Source organism: Aedes aegypti, chromosome 2, assembly GCF_002204515.2.
Source record: "Aedes aegypti strain LVP_AGWG chromosome 2, AaegL5.0 Primary Assembly, whole genome shotgun sequence".
NCBI lineage: Eukaryota > Metazoa > Arthropoda > Insecta > Diptera > Culicidae > Aedes > Aedes aegypti.
The window spans coordinates 369,833,121-369,851,232 of record NC_035108.1 but is presented as its reverse complement, the minus strand read 5'-3'; the positions used below and the strand labels follow the sequence as shown (position 1 = coordinate 369,851,232).

The 18,112-nt window shown below is 35.3% G+C and overlaps 1 protein-coding gene across 50 annotated transcripts in view; it reads right to left on the bottom strand.

Annotated features, from left to right (window-relative positions):
- Nucleotides 1-5,111: 5,111 nt before the first annotated feature.
- Nucleotides 5,112-18,112, bottom strand: part of LOC5566385 (zinc finger protein 420) — a 72,449-nt gene continuing 59,448 nt past the window's right edge. For 46 of the 50 annotated variants that reach the window (XM_021846619.1, XM_021846620.1, XM_021846618.1 and 43 more), the window contains 2 exons: nt 15,935-16,284; nt 5,112-13,337 (listed from right to left, as the gene is read on the bottom strand). In XM_021846619.1, the coding sequence (XP_021702311.1) occupies nt 12,715-13,337; nt 15,935-16,284 (973 nt within the window). In that variant the 3' untranslated portion in view covers nt 5,112-12,714. The remainder of the gene's footprint in view (nt 13,338-15,934; nt 16,285-18,112) is intronic. The other 4 variants (XM_021846648.1, XM_021846653.1, XM_021846625.1 and 1 more) reach the window with 3 other exon arrangements.

Here is an 18,112-nt window from a genome sequence, read left to right as displayed (position 1 = left end):
GAGTTATGCTGTTAAGTAGTTAATAGCACTAAGTTTCTAATATTCCAATCAAAATTACTTGGAAACTTTCATGATTCAATTGACATTGGGGGTTATAGTTAATCGAATTGTAATAAACTATGCAATAAAAAAAACTTCAATACCGGGTACCCCCGTTGGTTTGACCACATTTAATCTGAACACTTTTTAATTTGTACCCCGCTAATTTGCATATCGTTCAGATTAAAAATGGTTCAAACGTCATTTAGCTAATGGAACGTAGTGAAGTGAAATGGAACGCTGTGGAACGGTGCGCAGAATCAAAACAAAATAGTGAAAAATGTAACCAGTATCACGGTTCTAGGGCGACTAGATGTTCAAATTAAAAATGAACCCCAATGGTTTGCATGAACTATCGTTCAAATTAACGGGGGTACACTGTATCGTATCACGCTTATTACTATCAAATATAAACTCTGTGGCTTCCAAAAACCTCCTGCCGATAAATTGGGTCCTAAAATGTTTATTGAAATCTTGTTTTTATTTAATGACACGAAAGAGCATGTTATCGCAACTACTTAAGCAATTTTTCCCGCACAAATAACGGCTACATCATATTTAAACTTTAATTTAAAAATTGGGTCCATAAATGAACTTTGACACTTTTGATCATGTTTGACGTTCGCTTAATCGACAAAAACAACACAGGGCTTTTAGTTTTAACACTGGGATTGTTCCTATCTGATATTTCGGAAGGGACACGGTAAGCAAAATACACACAAAATTTGAGTTTAAGCCAAAAAGTGTGGTAAAATCTAAAAAAAATGTTTTTGGACTTAAACAAAAGAAAAACATTTGAAAATTGAGTAAACATGTGTTTTTGGCCTAAACTTAAGCGTTTGGAATTAAAATTGGGACAGGCCTTTAGGACCCTATTCGCGATAAATGAATCGATGAAAACACGAGGTTTTTTTACGCTGTTATTTGAAATAACGCGCTTCTACACCTTTTTTTTTTGAATAATGCGTTTTCTTACGCGGGAGGTCGAAAACCGTGACTTTTTAACTAAAAAAGTGACTTTAGTTGAAATGGCTTCAAAAAAGAGAATAGGGTCCTAAAGGCCTGTCCCAATTATAATGCCAAACGCTTAAGTTTAGGCCAAAAACACATGTTTACTCATTTTTTTAATGTTTTTCTTTTGTTTAAGTCCAAAAAACATTTTTTTAGATTTTGTCACACTCCTTGGCATAAACTCAAATTTTGGGTGTATTTTGCTTTCCGTGTCCCTTCATCGACAAAAACACCACAGGGCTTATAGTTTTAACACTGGGGATGTTCCTATCTGACATTTCGGAAGGGACACGGAAAGCAAAATACACCCAAAATTTGAGTTTATGCCAAGGAGTGTGACAAAATCTAAAAAAATGTTTTTTGGACTTAAACAAAAGAAAAACATTAAAAAAAATGAGTAAACATGTGTTTTTGGCCTAAACTTAAGCGTTTGCCATTATAATTGGGACAGGCCTTTAGGACCCTATTGCCATGCACGTACTAGCGTATAACAGAATTGTTATTTCATAATTAGAATTGCACTCCGTACACTTTCAAACGAGTTTAAAGTGGTCTATCGCAAGTTTTCGCAAAATAATTAGTTTGTAATTAGAAAGCTCTTGCTTTTTGCTTTCGAATGAACTTATTCCCATCGCGGGCATTCGCGGGCTACTAATTTCTTAGGGTACTTTTATAGAAAATATTTTAGAATTTTATGCTTTAATTTACTGTGTATAAATTAAATGTTAAATTTTATTCAATTCAGGTCTACTTTATGTATCTCCAAATAACTTCTTTTTAGATACCTTTGCGGTTTGAGCTCTCTTGAAATTGATAAATAGCTGGTGAATTATGTATCGCCATTTTAAATTTACTTGAAAAATCTTGTCTACGGTCCACTCAAACAGTTGCATAAAATTCAAAATTCAATGAATCTGCTTCAAACTTTGGATTTAAACCACCAATATGTTAAGAAAGTTGGGAAAAATATTACCGTTCGGAGAAAACAACTTTGATTTTTGAGGTTTTGACCGCCTTCGAACCAGGGCTGTGCATTTTCGAAAGCATTTTGTGAAACACGAACGCTTGGTTGTGTCGTCTCGATGGTGACGAAAAACTGCGTTGCTTCTTTCTTCTTTCCACACTCATTCGTTTCGTTACCTGATTGAAAGCAGCGAACAAGAAAGGTGAAATGAAAGAGTAAGTTCTTCGTTTCATTTGATTTCATTGAAATCTATCAAAATGTTTCAAATTAGATTTTATCTATTTTTTGCAATAGTAATGTATGTAACTTGTTAGGTAAGGTACCGTGAGGCAAGTGGGTAATGGAATTCGCATAGTTGAGATTCTTCCAATTCTAGGGACTTTAAATTGAAACAAATGAGGTTGTGTATATTTTTTAGCTTGACTCCCACCATATATAAGCAGCATACTGAAATCGATTTTTATGAAAAATTGAAGAAAAATATACAGAAAAAGATTTTGAAAAATGTCTCCTTACTTTTCACTAGCCCCAAAAGTGGGGCAAGTGAAAAGTTTACCGTTTTGAACAATAAATTCAAAAACAAACAGTTATATTCACTATTTCTATTAGCTTTAACACTTGTTAAGGCTTCCCAATGAACAATAACATAAGTAACATGTAAACAAAGAAAATGTTATTCTTTTCACTTCAATTCTCTTCTGTTCAGTTATGTTAGTTGAAATGATTCGACAACATTATAACTGCAACTTTTCCAATGTTAGGTCTTACATTATAGGACAGCAATTGCATTTCTGCGCTGTAGAATTTCCACCGCTCGTTATTTGTGTTTGAGAACGTCGGATATGACGTCGAATAACTCTTCGGGAGAAATCAAACGGAATCCTTCAATAACGTATTTAGGGTCTTTTTTATGTGAATACCCCATTTTTATGTTTTGAACTAGGTTTACATAGACATTCTACGAGATTTCCGTGTGTTCTCTAATATTGCAACTTTTCAGTCAACGTCTTTCTTTTAATAGGGTCCTAAAGGCCTGTCCCAATTATAATGCCAAACGCTTAAGTTTAGGCCAAAAACACATGTTTACTCATTTTTTTAATGTTTTTCTTTTGTTTAAGTCCAAAAAACATTTTTTTAGATTTTGTCACACTCCTTGGCATAAACTCAAATTTTGGGTGTATTTTGCTTTCCGTGTCCCTTCCGAAATGTCAGATAGGAACATCCCCAGTGTTAAAACTATAAGCCCTGTGGTGTTTTTGTCGATTAAGCGAACGTCAAACATGATCAAAAGTGTCAAGGTTCATTTATGGACTCAATTTTTAAATTAAAGTTTAAATATGATGTAGCCGTTATTTGAGCGGGAAAAATTGCTAAAATAGTTGCAGTAACATGCTCTTTCGTATCATTAAATAAAAACAAGATTTCATTGAACATTTTAGGACCCAAATTGGCTGCCCGAAGTAGACATATGGATATTGTAATGTTTGGCAACATCTTTTAGAGAATTTCCATGATTTCTAATACCTTTTAACGCTTCAGCATAGTGTTTCTTGGATTATCAGCACGTTATGTTTTTCTATGATAATTGCGAACCATGTTTACTTATGGCTACTTAAAGAGAAAACACAAATTCAATCTCTAATGATAAACTTTTCACTTGCCCCAAGTGTTAAAAAAAATGACGGTGTTTAAATTTAGTTATTATTAGGTCTACGTCGAATTAATTCTAAAACTTTTTTTATTGCAGTTTGAAACTGTCACAGAGGACAACTAAGAAGTGGTACAGAAAATTATTTTCCGCAACTTTTTTCCACCGAAAATATTTAAATAAGATTGTACGCCGCCAACTTGTTACGGAGTAACAGTTGACAGGTTAACAATTTTTCACTCTATTATGCAATAATGGCTGAAAAATCTCAGAAATCTCTTACCTATCGTAATGTTCTCAATGACCTCAAAGGTTTACGCATGAGTTTAAAACGTTAATTCACATATTCAGTAAAATATATCAATTGTTTTCACTTACCCCATTTACCCACTTGCCCCGCGGTACCTTAATAAATTAAGATAGATAATGCGGGCCACCATGTCGTTCATTTGAATTAATCAGCTCCTAAAATTAGAGACTGCCGATTGAAAGACCAGCTCGCTGCGGTGAGCCTCTGATTTATGACGCGCGAAGCACAAACAGCAAGAAAGAAATGAAAGACTACGCTTGCTGCGATGAAAGGAAAGGTTTGTCGGATTGAAACGAAGCAGTAGAGTTTCATTTGAAAGAGAAGCTTGAGTCAGTCAGTTGGGGACTGAAAATGCTTTCATTGAATTGAAAATGGGCGGCCCTGCTTCGAACCAATGTGCAACGGTGAGAGTGTGACGTCTGTTTGTATATGCTGGAAGGATACGCTGGGCAGGGCATGTTGCACGAATGCAGGACTACAGCCCTGCACAGGTGGTGTTCGCTACGAATCCGGTAGGAACAAGAAGGGTCGCAGAGGACTGAATTGGCGAAACACTTTTGGTGTGGTTTTATCAAGTTAATTGATGACATAGGTAGACCCAAATAAATAAATAAATTATAATGTAGATCTGTAAAAACACATGTAACATGAAATGATTGAGTGGAATTTCTTTCAAAATCAAATATCTACCGCAGTTTTTTGAAACTACTTTATATTCAAAACATTTATTAATTTTGATAATATAATTTATAGTTTGAAACATTAAGGATACATTATACTGGCTGTATTTTTGTTTTACAATAAACAAAAGTTAAAAACTAAGAGAAAAGGTCCTTTGTCGTCGAAATGTTTTCTTGTTTAGTATAGTTTTGTTTTTACTCGCTGAGGGAACAGTACTACTAAACTTTGTGGAAGTTTAGGAGTACCAAACGTTATGCCCTTCTTTAACGAATGTGTTTGTGTGTGTGAATGTGACACGTGTTCGTTTGAATGAGAGTAGTGAACCTAGAACAATGTCAGCAAAACGAACAAAAACATTCACTCCAAATGGCAAAAAGATTGGGGGATGCTGCGATTTTTCGATTAGTTTCATTTTATTGTGATTTCATTTTTATTGTTACATTTCTGCACTTTTTTACTATTTCGGTATGCACGTTCTGTGACTGAGTGTGATTGTTGTGTGTGTGTAAAAAATTGATAAGGAAGCGTAAATCATTATGCTTGTTTGTATTAGTTCTCTTCTGTTAATGTAAAATGTATATACGGAAATCATATCAAACCTTGTGGGTTTCATTTATTTTATTTCTTTATTGTTGTGTGCATGAGTATGGATTGAGTGTGATAATGTTTTTTTTGCGCAGCATGATGGGATTTTCTTTTTATTGTTTTTGCACACGCATCTTTCTCTCACAATTACTCGCTTATTATCGCTTGATGTCTTACTACTTTTCGTAATTTGTGTTTTAAGATTCCATTCCCTGGACGGGAAAGGATTTTGCTTTGCGGATGCAGAAAGTAATGGTCCCTAGATCGAACAGCACTTCGTTTTCTATCCTTTCAAAACGATTCCATGTGGACCGGCGAAATCGGCCAGCATTTGTTTCGAGATTATGTTCAAATACCTTCACAGCTAGTATGTTTTCGCTTTCTTGCATTTAAATTTTAATTTGTACGGTGTGAAGGATTGCGCGATTTTACTTTTCGTTTACTTATACTTCGTAAGAATTTTTACAAAAAATGGCATAACTTACAACTAGTGCCGATTTGCACCAGTGCACTGGAACTAACTGGGATCGGGATTATAAAGTTTTTCCTCGTAAGTACGGATGTTGGTGCGATTTTTTCATTTACGAGAAAAATAAAAGAAATAGGAATCGACTATTTTCTGCATCTTGTTAACGCACTCGCTTTCACTATTGGTTTGTTTTGTGGAGGACATTGTGGTTGATAATTTGTAGTTTTTTTTCCATCCTTAATAAATTATATTAACTTTTTCTCAGCGCCTAACCTAAAATAATGCGTGTGTTATCTTTAGACTAAAATATAAAAAATAAAACAAAATATTAAAAAAATAAGGAAAATCTTTATAGGTTGCTTTCTTCTTACAAATGTAATAAATAAATGTTATCATAAATTATTACCGTCCGTCGAACGTAATAATGTTTGTATTTAGTTTCGAATTTTCCGTTATTTTTGCCCTTACTTGGTACCTTCTGCGTAATTTTATATGTTCTGCCTAAACTTGCTCGCTTATCGATATATACCGCTACAATATTTTCTTGTTTTGTCTTATCCATCCTAACACTTGATTTTGTTTTCCTTCGAACTCCGAATTCCGAATTTTCCTGTTCCTTTATTTCCTAATACAGTTGCGTTTTCGATTTTTTGCTTATCTGCCTTATTTGCCACGAAATGTTATGCATTTTTCATTCTTTTGCTTGCGTCACGCCATTTTCTGTTTTATACCGAAAAATCTGGTAGAGTCTACAAATTTCCAACTTACTGGTTCCGTTAAAATATTCCTTTTCTGGTTTAGTCCATGCGCCGCCGACGGGCCCTCGCGCTCTTACTTCTGATTCTCTCTCTCAATTTAATGTAAATTAAAAATAACCTTCAATAGAAAATTCGTATAAAATGCAGCTTAGCTGCACATGATTTGTTTTCTTTCGTCATAAAGATTTTCTCCTCTTATTACGATTTGCTTCACAATTGAGTGTTATCTCACGTTGCTGAAAAAATTGTAAATAAAATTTCTTCTTTTTCTTTTTTGTATATACAGCATTCACCTTCTCTCCTGTTTCTTGCTCTTATGTTTTTTTATCACTTCGTTTGTTTTATTTTTATTTCGTCAGATTTCTTTCCCTAACTGTGTGGTGTGGTATTTCAAAGTTCGTTTTCCTCAATCGGCGCGCGCTCCTAAAAACAAAACCCGAACTCTATTGTGATTTTGTTGAAAAAACTGCTGCATACACATGTGTACCGTTGCCTTCCTCTCCAAACTCCATTCATGAACTCTTCGTTCTCTCACGCGTAATCGTTTTTGCTATCCATGCGTGTAAGGGTTGGTGTAAGATGTTTGTGAATGAATGTTATGTTTTAGTTAAGAAATTTAGTCCAGATTTGTTCACGTCGTTCTTTGCGTTCTTTTTTGTTTCATTTTACAGTGCTATATCTCAGACACATACCTAAACGTTCTTTTTTGTCGCCTCTAAAGTATTCTAAATGCTAATGTGGTTCCTACTGCAGTTATTTTATTTGTGTTTTTTTCATACACACTTTTACTTCACACCATTTTTTCTTCTTTCGTATTGTGTGTGATTTGTTACCTAATTCTGTTTTTGTAAACTGTTTTCACCTTATATACATTTACTATAACATCTTTTACAACAAAATAGTGTTTCATTTCTTTCTTCTAAAATAAAAAACTGCTTTAGATGTGTTTCCTATGAACTGTCAAAGACATGTGTGTATGTGTGTATGTATTTGCTTGTTTTGTATTTACTTTTCATCCATATCAATAATCAATAAAGTGCTCTGTAGTTTCTGGTTGTCTCATTTGTTGCTTTTGATTTACACAGAATAATAGAAACGGAAAAACAAGGAAAACAATTCACATAAAAATCAATAGTGTTGCTGTGTTGCTCTCGCGGTTTTCACGTTTATTAAACTACTGTCATTCGATAGTTGTATGATTTATATGTTGCAGTGTTCCTGAAGAGTTTGTTTTTCAAATGTTCTCCTAGTTTCCTTTCATGAGTGTTCGTGTAAATTTTGAACCTTAAGAGATAGTGCTAATGCGGGTTATGTGTTTTGATGATGAGACGTTGTAATGACGATGAGTATGAAGTTTTAATTTTCGCATTTTCTTTACTTTGCCGCACATGATTAGAATTGTTGTCTTTTGATTGAGTTCCTTTTTCGAGTGTGTTTTTGTTGCTTCACAGTTAGCCACATACGTACGCTCCCAATAAAATAATTGTGTTCTGTTGTGTACATTTTACGTTAATTTCGAATTGCGATTCACGTTTTATGAACTTTGAGTTGTAATATGTTGAAAAATGGAAATCGTCTAAGGTATACTGTTGACAGTGCCAACATCATACTCTGAACGACAAAGAAAATTGTATTGAATTATTTAAAGAATATGATTTTTTTAACTGTTAGGATACTTGTCTTCCACTACATTTGAAAAATTGAAAAAAAAACCTGGAGAATTTGCAATAAATCAAAAATTTATCAACAGTATGTTATTGAATTTATTGAATATGACAAACAAAACTATCGTGTTAATCTTTTAGTTCTAGATGAAAAACTATCGGAAGGTTGAAAATCAAATCAACAAATAACGAGCTGTTAATTATTTTGGAAACAATATATAAATGTATTTACATACTGTTTAGTATAGTATAAGTTATTTTATCCGATAGCACTGGTCAAATTGAAAGTAAAATGAATTGTTGCACATAAAATGAGTAGAAAAAAAAAGTCAATTGATAATTTTATCAGCTATGACCTACTCTTAGACATTAAATGTCTTGCGTGCTTTTAGAGACGTAGTAAAATGACGTCTTTAATGGAAAATCCCAATAGTTCGAAATGAATAGTCTTACCTGACCTAGCCTCTAGGTCCTTGTAGTGTTTTGCTTGGTTATTGTCTAAATTTTAGAACATTTGAATGTATCGTTTAGAGCTGCATTCTCACAGATGGCATTGTGAAACTTAAAAAAGATACCGTCGTCTAGTTGCAATGCTATATATTTCTGATTTACGAAAGTGGAGGTTGATTGCCTCACGCATTTAAATTTAATTAAACTGTTATCTAACAAAGTTAATTGTTAATTTTAAGACCAAATTAAAAGATACAGTGCTGCCAAATCAAGCCAAAATTAAAGGTTCAATATCAAATGTGACAAATACCTTCAAAATTAAATATTTTTCAAAATTTTCAATAGCGATTTTCATATCTTCAACATATTACAAACATGAAATATCATCGAAATGCTTTATAAATCAGTATACTAGATTAGTTTCCTTTCTTGAGATGTATGAAAATGAATGATTTTAATGTGTTCAACCAATAATTATACTTATTTATGGTGAAAACATGTTTCATCAGTCGGCTGGTGTAATGATGTGTGTGTGTTGTAGGCGTGGTTGTGAGTCTGGTTTGTGTTTTGCTGTATATAAGTTATATTTGCTGCGTGTTGGATAAAGTTTGTAGTTTTCTAAACAAAAATGCAATAAAAATTCTTCTTCCAAATAGTTGTAGATGTTTATGTCTTTCTGTACCCTTACGAGTGGTTTGACTTTTCGGCTGGTCTAATGAGCTCCAGATAATGCATTTGTGATAGTTGTTTCTGTTCAATTGCGCTAAGATCATTTGAAAGGAGCTGCTAAAATGACTAGAAAGTAGTAATTGTTGTAAAAGTCTTTCAAAACTTGCTTGGCCATCATATTACGCGACGTTTCAACCAAGCTTTAGCAGCAGATGTTCATCAAGATGCGTGTGGTATGCGAGTTTGAGATGTGTTCCCTCCTTCAATGTGCACTGCACATTGGTAGCATTTGATTTTGTAAAACGACCTATCGAATGAAAATCGAACGTTTGCCTTACTATCCTAGCCTCGCGCACATGTAATAAAAGTATATGACAAATACACGAATGAGATGATGACGAAACAGGGTGATTTGAGATCATGAAGGGACCGGCCCCTATAATTTCGATTGCTTATCCGAAACATTACAGTTATTCACGAACACACATATTTTCTGCTGACTAAAATTTGATGGAAATGTAAAGTTGATTCTCGCATACCGCATCCACATCTACATTACTAAAAATATGATCGCGATTTTTCAATACTGAAAACTTGGTGGTTGAAATGTGCGGAATATAATGCAAATTGGCCGCCCTAAAGATGTCATATCATTAATGCAAAGATCGATAAACCAAATAGAACGAACGTTTGCTGCGAGAAAGAAAATTTAAAATGTTAACAACGAAAAATTCAAACAAAAATTGACCTAATCAAATGAAATTGTCCATTTGTCCTGCTACAGGGAAAATCCGAATTCTAAGATCTGAATTGGCTGGAAGGCCATTGACCATTTTAGACAGTTTCCTGTTTGATTGAACTATTGCTGCAGTGAAGAGCTTGAACCGGTTCAATCCGGTCCAATCTGGTCCACTGTAAGTGAGTGTGTTTGTGTGATTGATTCTGAGACATTAATTACATAACTCTCGTACTATTGTTTTCTTGTTGGTTTCTGCTGCTGCTGTTTGTTTGTTGTTGTTAACGGTGGTTCTATACTGTTCTGCTTATTGTTTGTTTGCTTGTTTATTGTTATGGTTGTGCTTATATCGGGAGAAAAAATCAATGCAAAATCGTAGTGAAAACATGACAAACGAAAGACTTCAATACCATCATCTGAGGGGGAAATCAAACTGTTTCTACACTTCAGTTAGTTCTATTTGTAGTTTGTCAAATTTTTTTCTCTCTGAGTCTTCTAATTAAGTGAGTGATTTATATCAACAGTTTTACATTTGTTTCGACCAATAATGTACTGCCTTAAGTTGTGGGCTCTTGTTAGCTTACATTTATATTATCTCTCTCAATTACATTTTGTTTTATCAGAAGAAGAATCTTTTCCTGACTATTTTACTCTGTATGAATTAAAATTAATATAGTTTGTTGCTGTTCGGCAGATCGTTTTCATTGGAAGCAAATGTCACAACAAGCAGCTTCCAATAGAAAACGACCTCCCTCAAAGTTATGCTCTATTGCGTAGTATGTTTGTGTGGATAAAACTGGTTACTATTGTTTCTATTGTTTACAGATTCTATTGGAACTATTGTTAAGTTATGGATAAATAAATCACACGAGGACAGGGTGAAATTTTGCACATTGAAAAACATTGTTTCAATCAAAAGCAACGGCAAAATTTCACTTCCTGTGTACGCGGACGCTTTTCCGCCGTTTTACCGACGGGTTCACGTTAGTAATGACATAGCGACAAAAAAATGAAAACCTGTTCTCTCTTTTTCAAAAATTAATGCGCTGAATATAAGAACTTCAATCTCTTTCCCAGAGTGTCGTAAAACGACACCACTTCTTTTTCTCGTTCGCTCTTTCACTCCACTACAATATTACAAAAACACACAAGACATGTAGAAAAATAATTGTTCTGCTGTTTGTTCACGGGGGGAATCGAAGATAAATTGTTATGTACTATTGTTTCTGTTCATGCTGTTGTCGCTATTGTTGATCGTGTGCCAAGTATCGGTGTACTATCAGTGGTCTGTAATTAGTTTGTATCAGTGTGGGTGAAGAGGGAGTACAAATAGTATTCCCTCCTAAACTTGTTGCTATTGTTATCAGTGTACCTATTGTTCCAGTGTTTAACGATTCTGGTGAAATTAATTGGGAAAGCGATGTCGCTCCTGTTAGGTGTGAAACTATTACATAGTTGTTGGGTGGTTTGTTGGATGAGTGTGGTGGCTGGATTGACAAGTTATTTTTCCAATGTCCGGTTCTCTTCAATTATGGCGGCAACAAATACATATGGCGAAATTGCAGTAATCGTCCAAGGGCGCGTAGAGGATGAAATGTTAGCATGAGTTGATTTGGGTGTGTTAAATACGCTCTCATTCTCTCATATTTTGTGTTTTCTTTTTAAAACTTCGCTCAAGTTTATGGTGCTCTTAGTTTCCAAACGATCACTTGTTTTTTTAGTTTATTTTTATGTTTGTTTCTCTACTAATTAATAGTTACTGTTTAATAATGTTGTACTATTCATTTAGTGTTGCCTTGCTTTGTTCGCAACAGTTGATGTTGTTGTTGGTTTCCATCCTTGGCTTCAGTTCAGGCTCGAATCGAACTTGCGCATCATATCTCTTGTTATTTCCCGTGCCGAAAACTTTGTGTTCCAGTGTTTCGCTTGAGTTTGTCCAGCAACCTTTCTCCTGCGTTCAGTTCTCTGATTAACTTGTTTTACTTTATTCAACTGCGGGGTAAAATCAATTACTATTTGTTTATTTCACCTATTTTCAACAATTTGCTTACTTGTTTAAGTATTGATTTCTATGATCATCTTGTAATAGCTTTACCTAAGGGTTTTGTGTTTGTTTTTATGTTTTATTCACTGCTTTTTTATAACGGTGTCTGTTGGGTTTCTCTTACTATCACGACTGGCTGCTAATGCTGCTGTTTGCACGTATCGAACAAAAAAGAACGTTGTAAACAGTCAGTTTCTTTGCTTTTTGTGTTGCATTTGCTGTCACTACTAATAATATATACGTCACTTTAGCATATTTCCAATTTTGTTACTCTTTCACTAAATTACCGTTATTTTGTGTGTCTGTTGTTTTGCAACTGTTTTTGTTTAATTTTATGTTTACTTATTACTTTCAGTTAGTTTTTTATCGATATCTGATACCGATCCAATATGTTATCCATCTTTTTTGTTATTGTTTGTTTTTGTTGTTTTCGTGTATATATAATTGTATATATTACATATTTGTTTTAGTACTTTTTTTCTTCTGTCGCATACATTTTTTTCCATTATGTCTATTACTGGTTACGAGTAATGTTCCTCCTACAATGTGTTTGTTCTGATCTAAAAACTACTAATTGCAAATCTGTACTGTTTCCTTCCTTATGTGGATCGCATGGTTAGTCTTTGGTGGAGTCAGACTTGGGCATGCAAACTCTACTACTAGTTCTGATTAGAGTTGATCTTGATTTAGTAAACCACCGTGTGCTCTTCTGCCTGGGCCGCATTCAGGTGGTGCATCTGAATCGTGCCAACCCGATTGTTGAGACCGTCTGGCATCGGATTAATTGTGCCAGCGTGGGTTATAATAGTAACCGGGACCGTATGGTGTGGTGGTGGCAGGGGTCCAGTTTGGCCCGGGCCCGGCTGCTGCGGCTGCTGGGGCTGCTGTTGGTTTTCCGGGGGGCCCGGTGGCACCTGGGGGACCTGGAGCGGCACCGGCTGCTGCTGTTGCTGTGGAAGCGGCTGCTGCTGCTGCGGCGGCGGATGTGATGTACGAGGAGAAGGCTGTGCTCGGCCCGTTGAGGGTGAGGATTGTTGTTGTTGCTGTTGTTGCTGGGCCACCTGATGATGCAGGGCGAGTGCTGCCAGCTGTTGGGGGTTTGGTGGGGGCAGATGCATCGATGGCGAGATGTGGTGGTGCAACTGGTGAGCCTGATGCTGATGGGGAATCGGAAGATGATGTATCTGAGATTTCTGTTCCATTTTCGGTTGAATGTGATGGTGCTGCGATGGATGAGTATTGGAGATGATCGATGTTATTGTGGACGTGGCCTGAGCCGGGGACGTCACCACCGACGTTGGCTGAGATACTGTATTTATTCAGTTTACATTTGTTTTTTTTTTTTTGGGGATTGATTTGCATTTTTGTTTGTTTAGCGTTACATATTGAGTTTTGTTCGTTCGTCAAACCGAGAAATGGAAGGGAATAACGAGAGAGATAGAAACAATCATTTAGTTTTTTAGTGTTTCCATAATAACAACACGAATAGGCTTGGAAATTATGTAACGACACATGTATCAATCACGGTAATGGGTGCCGTTGATGCACGTTACAATAAAGTAGAAAAATATCATCCATCATGGTCACTTTTTGATTCACATTCAACCGAACCAATGGTCATTGAATTTTGTTTTTGGTTTATTTGTCAGGATAAATTGCGTTAAGAAAGTACTTAAAAGCACACACTGTAACCAAAAGTTAATACGCGTAGAGGGAATGATCTTCCAAAAGCATTTAGAGTGATAATATTTGTTCATGCAGTTTTTGTTAGTAGCAATAGGCGTTATTGATCATTAGACCTGGCTAGTAGAAATAATAATAATAAAAATGTTTAACTGAAAAGAAAATTGGCATGAGAATACAAATTTGAGTCGCAATTTTGTTCAGTGTAATTTCAGTTTGAACCAGTTGTCATACAGAATAACCTTTATCTTGTTATAATAAGAATAATCGAGCAGATACTTTAACATGGAATTCACGCATAACTTGATCTCTCCCTAAAAGCCATTCTAGAGTCCTAAGAGCCATCGGAGAGTGTAGCTCGTTGTTTTTAAGAAAATTAATGGAATAAGCTAAAAACTATCACCACTAGGAAATAAAGCTCGCGTTCAGTATCATAAGGGCGTAACTGCAGTGATCGATTTCTCTTCATCGATATTCTCTTGAGCAAATTGCTTGGCCGGGAGAATGTTTTCGATTGATATTTTTAGTTCAATAGAAAGTTCTCATCGTCCTTCGGCATACTGCATCATAAAATGTTTCGAAAATCGATTGCATTTGCAGTACTAATCCAAAGAGAAAGTCGTTGAAGAGAAATCGATCACTGTAGATACGCCTGTATGATACTAAGCGCGAGAAAGGAGAATCTTCTGTTCATCGAAGCATTGTTAAATAACCTGTAAATCTATTCGTTAGCTCAGTAACAACACGCTACACACTTGTTTACCAATGGCTTTTAGAGTGAGATCATAAATTAAGCGAGAATTATACATGTTTCCTTTATCAACTTGAAAACTGAAACTTTATCAGCTTTGCGGGACTGAATCTGCGTTGTTCATGAACCGATTTTTTTTAATTTCATGAGATTTCACATGTAGTTCACGGGTTAATGAAGTTGGAGTCACCATTCAGCATTTCCAGTCCATAATACAAATCGCGTACTACATTTTTTGGCTTGAATGAAACTTCACACATGTATTACGGCTGTCAAATATAACATTTTCCATTGAAAGTTTGTTGATTTTCTTATATGTTGGCTTTTAGAAACCTTTTTCTTGAAATATATATCTCAAAAAACGATGCAGTTAATTAAATTAGTTCCTCCAAATACCTAGAACATTGAAGGGCTTCAACGAACAAATACTATGAGAAAAAAAAACATATTGTGAAACCATGTTAGATACGAATGCATCATCATGAACGGTGTATTTGTTTTGATTTATAAATTTCTAAGTTACGTCCTTCTGAAAAGCAATCCAGGAAAATAAGCAAAAAATTGATGGAAAACCTCGTATTAGACAGCTACCGATACGTGCATAGTTTTAATTTTCACTGGAGAGAGTTGATCTGATGTGAGTTGAGCTGAAAATTAAATACCAATCCTACTCCTCAAGATTTTGAATTTTTGTTTTTTTGTCTTTTTTGTTCATTTTTAGTTAAGTAATAAGGTAAAAGCACTATTCTACGCCGTTGCATACAAAAACAAAAAAAAAACTTGTTTTTGGTATTATTTCGCACTCTAACTAGCAAACAACTGCTTGACTTTACTGGATAAAAGTTAACAACATGCACCAATAGTCACGATGTGTTCCGGTTTTGGAAGAACTTCCCTCGGATTTGTTAATATGGCATATTTTAATTTTTCTACTTCATTGCAACTTATGGTTAACCAAAAACCAAACAATTAATGATCAACTAAAACTAATATAGAGTGACTTGTTATATTTTCGGCAGCTTTGTTCTCTTCATCTTGGGTGGTATTCTGAAAGCTATTAGGCTCCAAATTTGTATCAATACTGTTAGTGTATATGTAAGTAAATCTTACAGAAGAATTTCAATAAATGTGGTCGATAGAGAACAAAACGGCCGAAAGTACGTTCCCCTAACTGAACTGGGTTAATATATCGAACAAAATAACTGTGCACTGCACAGTGTGCAGCCCTATATGTGCATTATTCTTAATTTTCAGACTATCAATCTAATTTTGTTGATCCTTCGATTACACATATAGAACCGTTACTATGAAACCAAAAATCAAATATTAGAAAATAAAAAAAACTACTTTAGCGCATATCACACACAAACGATGGCACAGTTAGTTATAACAAACTCATATTAATCCTCTAAACCCAACAACTTAGAGTAAATTATGGCTAACAAAATAATAAGAAAAAAATGAACACTCACAGTACTCACCGGTGGACTTGGGTTCCACCTTGATGTGCGGCAGCTTCGGTAGCACCGGTATCACCGCGTCCGGATGCGTCTTTTTCATGTGCCGCAGCATGTTGCCCCGCTCGACGTACGACTTGCTGCACTGCGGGCAGTGGTGATTCTTTTCGCCGGTATGAGATCGTTGATGGGACACCAGATGTCCCTTGCAGATGAAGTCCTTCGGGCACATATCGCAGCGGAACGGCCGCTCCATCGGTTGCCCCTTCGTGTGGCTGCGCTGGTGGAACAGCAGGTTGCCCTTGAGCGGGAACGACTTGCCGCACTCATCGCACTGGAACGGACGCTCGCCGGTGTGCGATCGGCTGATGGCGAAGCGTGGAAAAGCAAGGTTGATTAGTTTGAGTAGAAATGGATGGTTTTAGGTGCTTTTCTGTGAAGACCGGAGAGTGAAGCCAGTGATATCCGTAGCATGCTCTGTAATTCTAGATCAACATTGGAAAACAATGTTCAACAAAACACTAAATTATAGTACGGTCCTATCACCTACTTTACGCTGTCTGTGCGGTAATATTCGGTAGGTAATAAGTTCATAGTCTCAAGCCAAACAGGAATCAGGAGATTGAAGTTTTTTTTTATAAGAATTTCTCAGAGAATTCGATCAGACATCTAAAGGATTTTTTTTTTCTTGGAATTAGAAATTAGAAGCAAATACCTGCTCAAAAAATTGTCTGTTGTTAATCCACAGATTTGTCGAGGAATTCATTTAGAGATTCTTTTATGTATTCCCTAAAAAAATCCTACAAGAATTTCGTTCAAGGTTGAAGGTACCAACCAAGGTAGGAAAAATTAGCCTGGAACTTTCTAAGAATAATCCCAGATATGTCACTGTTTTTTTTCAGGGATTCCTTCAAATATTCTTCCAGAAATTTCTGCTGTGCTGCCTCCACTGATTTCTAAAAATTTCTCCAAAATGTAAAGTACAACCTATTTGAAGATAAATGCTGGAAAACTACTGGAGAAATGTTTGGAAAAGCTGGAGGAGTACCCAAGTAACATTTTCAGCTGAATAACAGTTTATTCAGATAAAATATACTCATTTTAGCTGACTAAGCTGTTACTCAGCTACAAATGTTACTTGGGTAATCTCTAGATTAATACTGAATAAATTTAGTTTAAATAGCTTCGTGAAGAATCCCTAGTTAAATAATCCCTGAAATGAATGAAAACCCGAATTTAGTACTATACCATTTGATTCAACTAGCGTATGTATTCTTTGACAGATACGCGTATTTCGATCTCAACTGTAAGGCCGTCTACAGTGTCATGACTAGACCCAACTTTTTGAAGCAATTCTTCAAAGAAACGGTGGATGAATTCTTGAAAAGTTCACTATGGAAATAACTGGAAGGAATCCTTATAAGTTTTGTTCGAAAAATCTACAAACAAATTTCTTCAAAAATCTGGATACCTACCTACATCTTTAGGATTTTTATTAGAAACACCCTTCAAAAAATTATAGGACGATCTCCTAATAACTGGATAAATTGAAGGAAGTAGTGGAAAGTATCTGAAGAAAATTACAGAAAAGTCCCTGTTGAAATTACTTGTGTTAGTTTAGTAGTGTATGAGTACTCAAGGATTCTGGAGAAATTCCTTTAAGCTTTCCATGAAAAATCGCTGGATGAATTCCAGGACGACTTCCTGTGAGAATTAGTGAAGAAATCTTTAAAGGAAGTTCGTCCGGGATTCCTGGAGAAGTCTGTAAGTTTTTCAGTAGGAATCTCTGGAAAATCACTAGAATAGTCACGTAAGAATCTTTGAAGGTTTGTTCTAGTCTCTAGAGTTTTGCCCAAAGATTGATTGCGAAAAAGTGACTTCAGAGAACATTTTGATTGAAAAAGATACCTTAGAAACTTTCCACTAAAAGTAGAGACTTTTCAATGACTTGCTTTAAAATAGTGACCAAGTCTCCAAAACAAGACCGACTACCAGCCCTTTTAAACCTAATGTTGGCTAACATATCTTTTTCTGCCACTTTTGAAAACTATCCTCTAAAATTAAAAATCGCTTAGTTTGATATTTAAGATTGGCGTTTAGCTAGTAATACGAAACTTGTTTGAAGAAATTTATATTTTTGTGGGTTTTTTTTTTGACCATATCAACCTATGATTTATTCTTGAAAAATTGCAT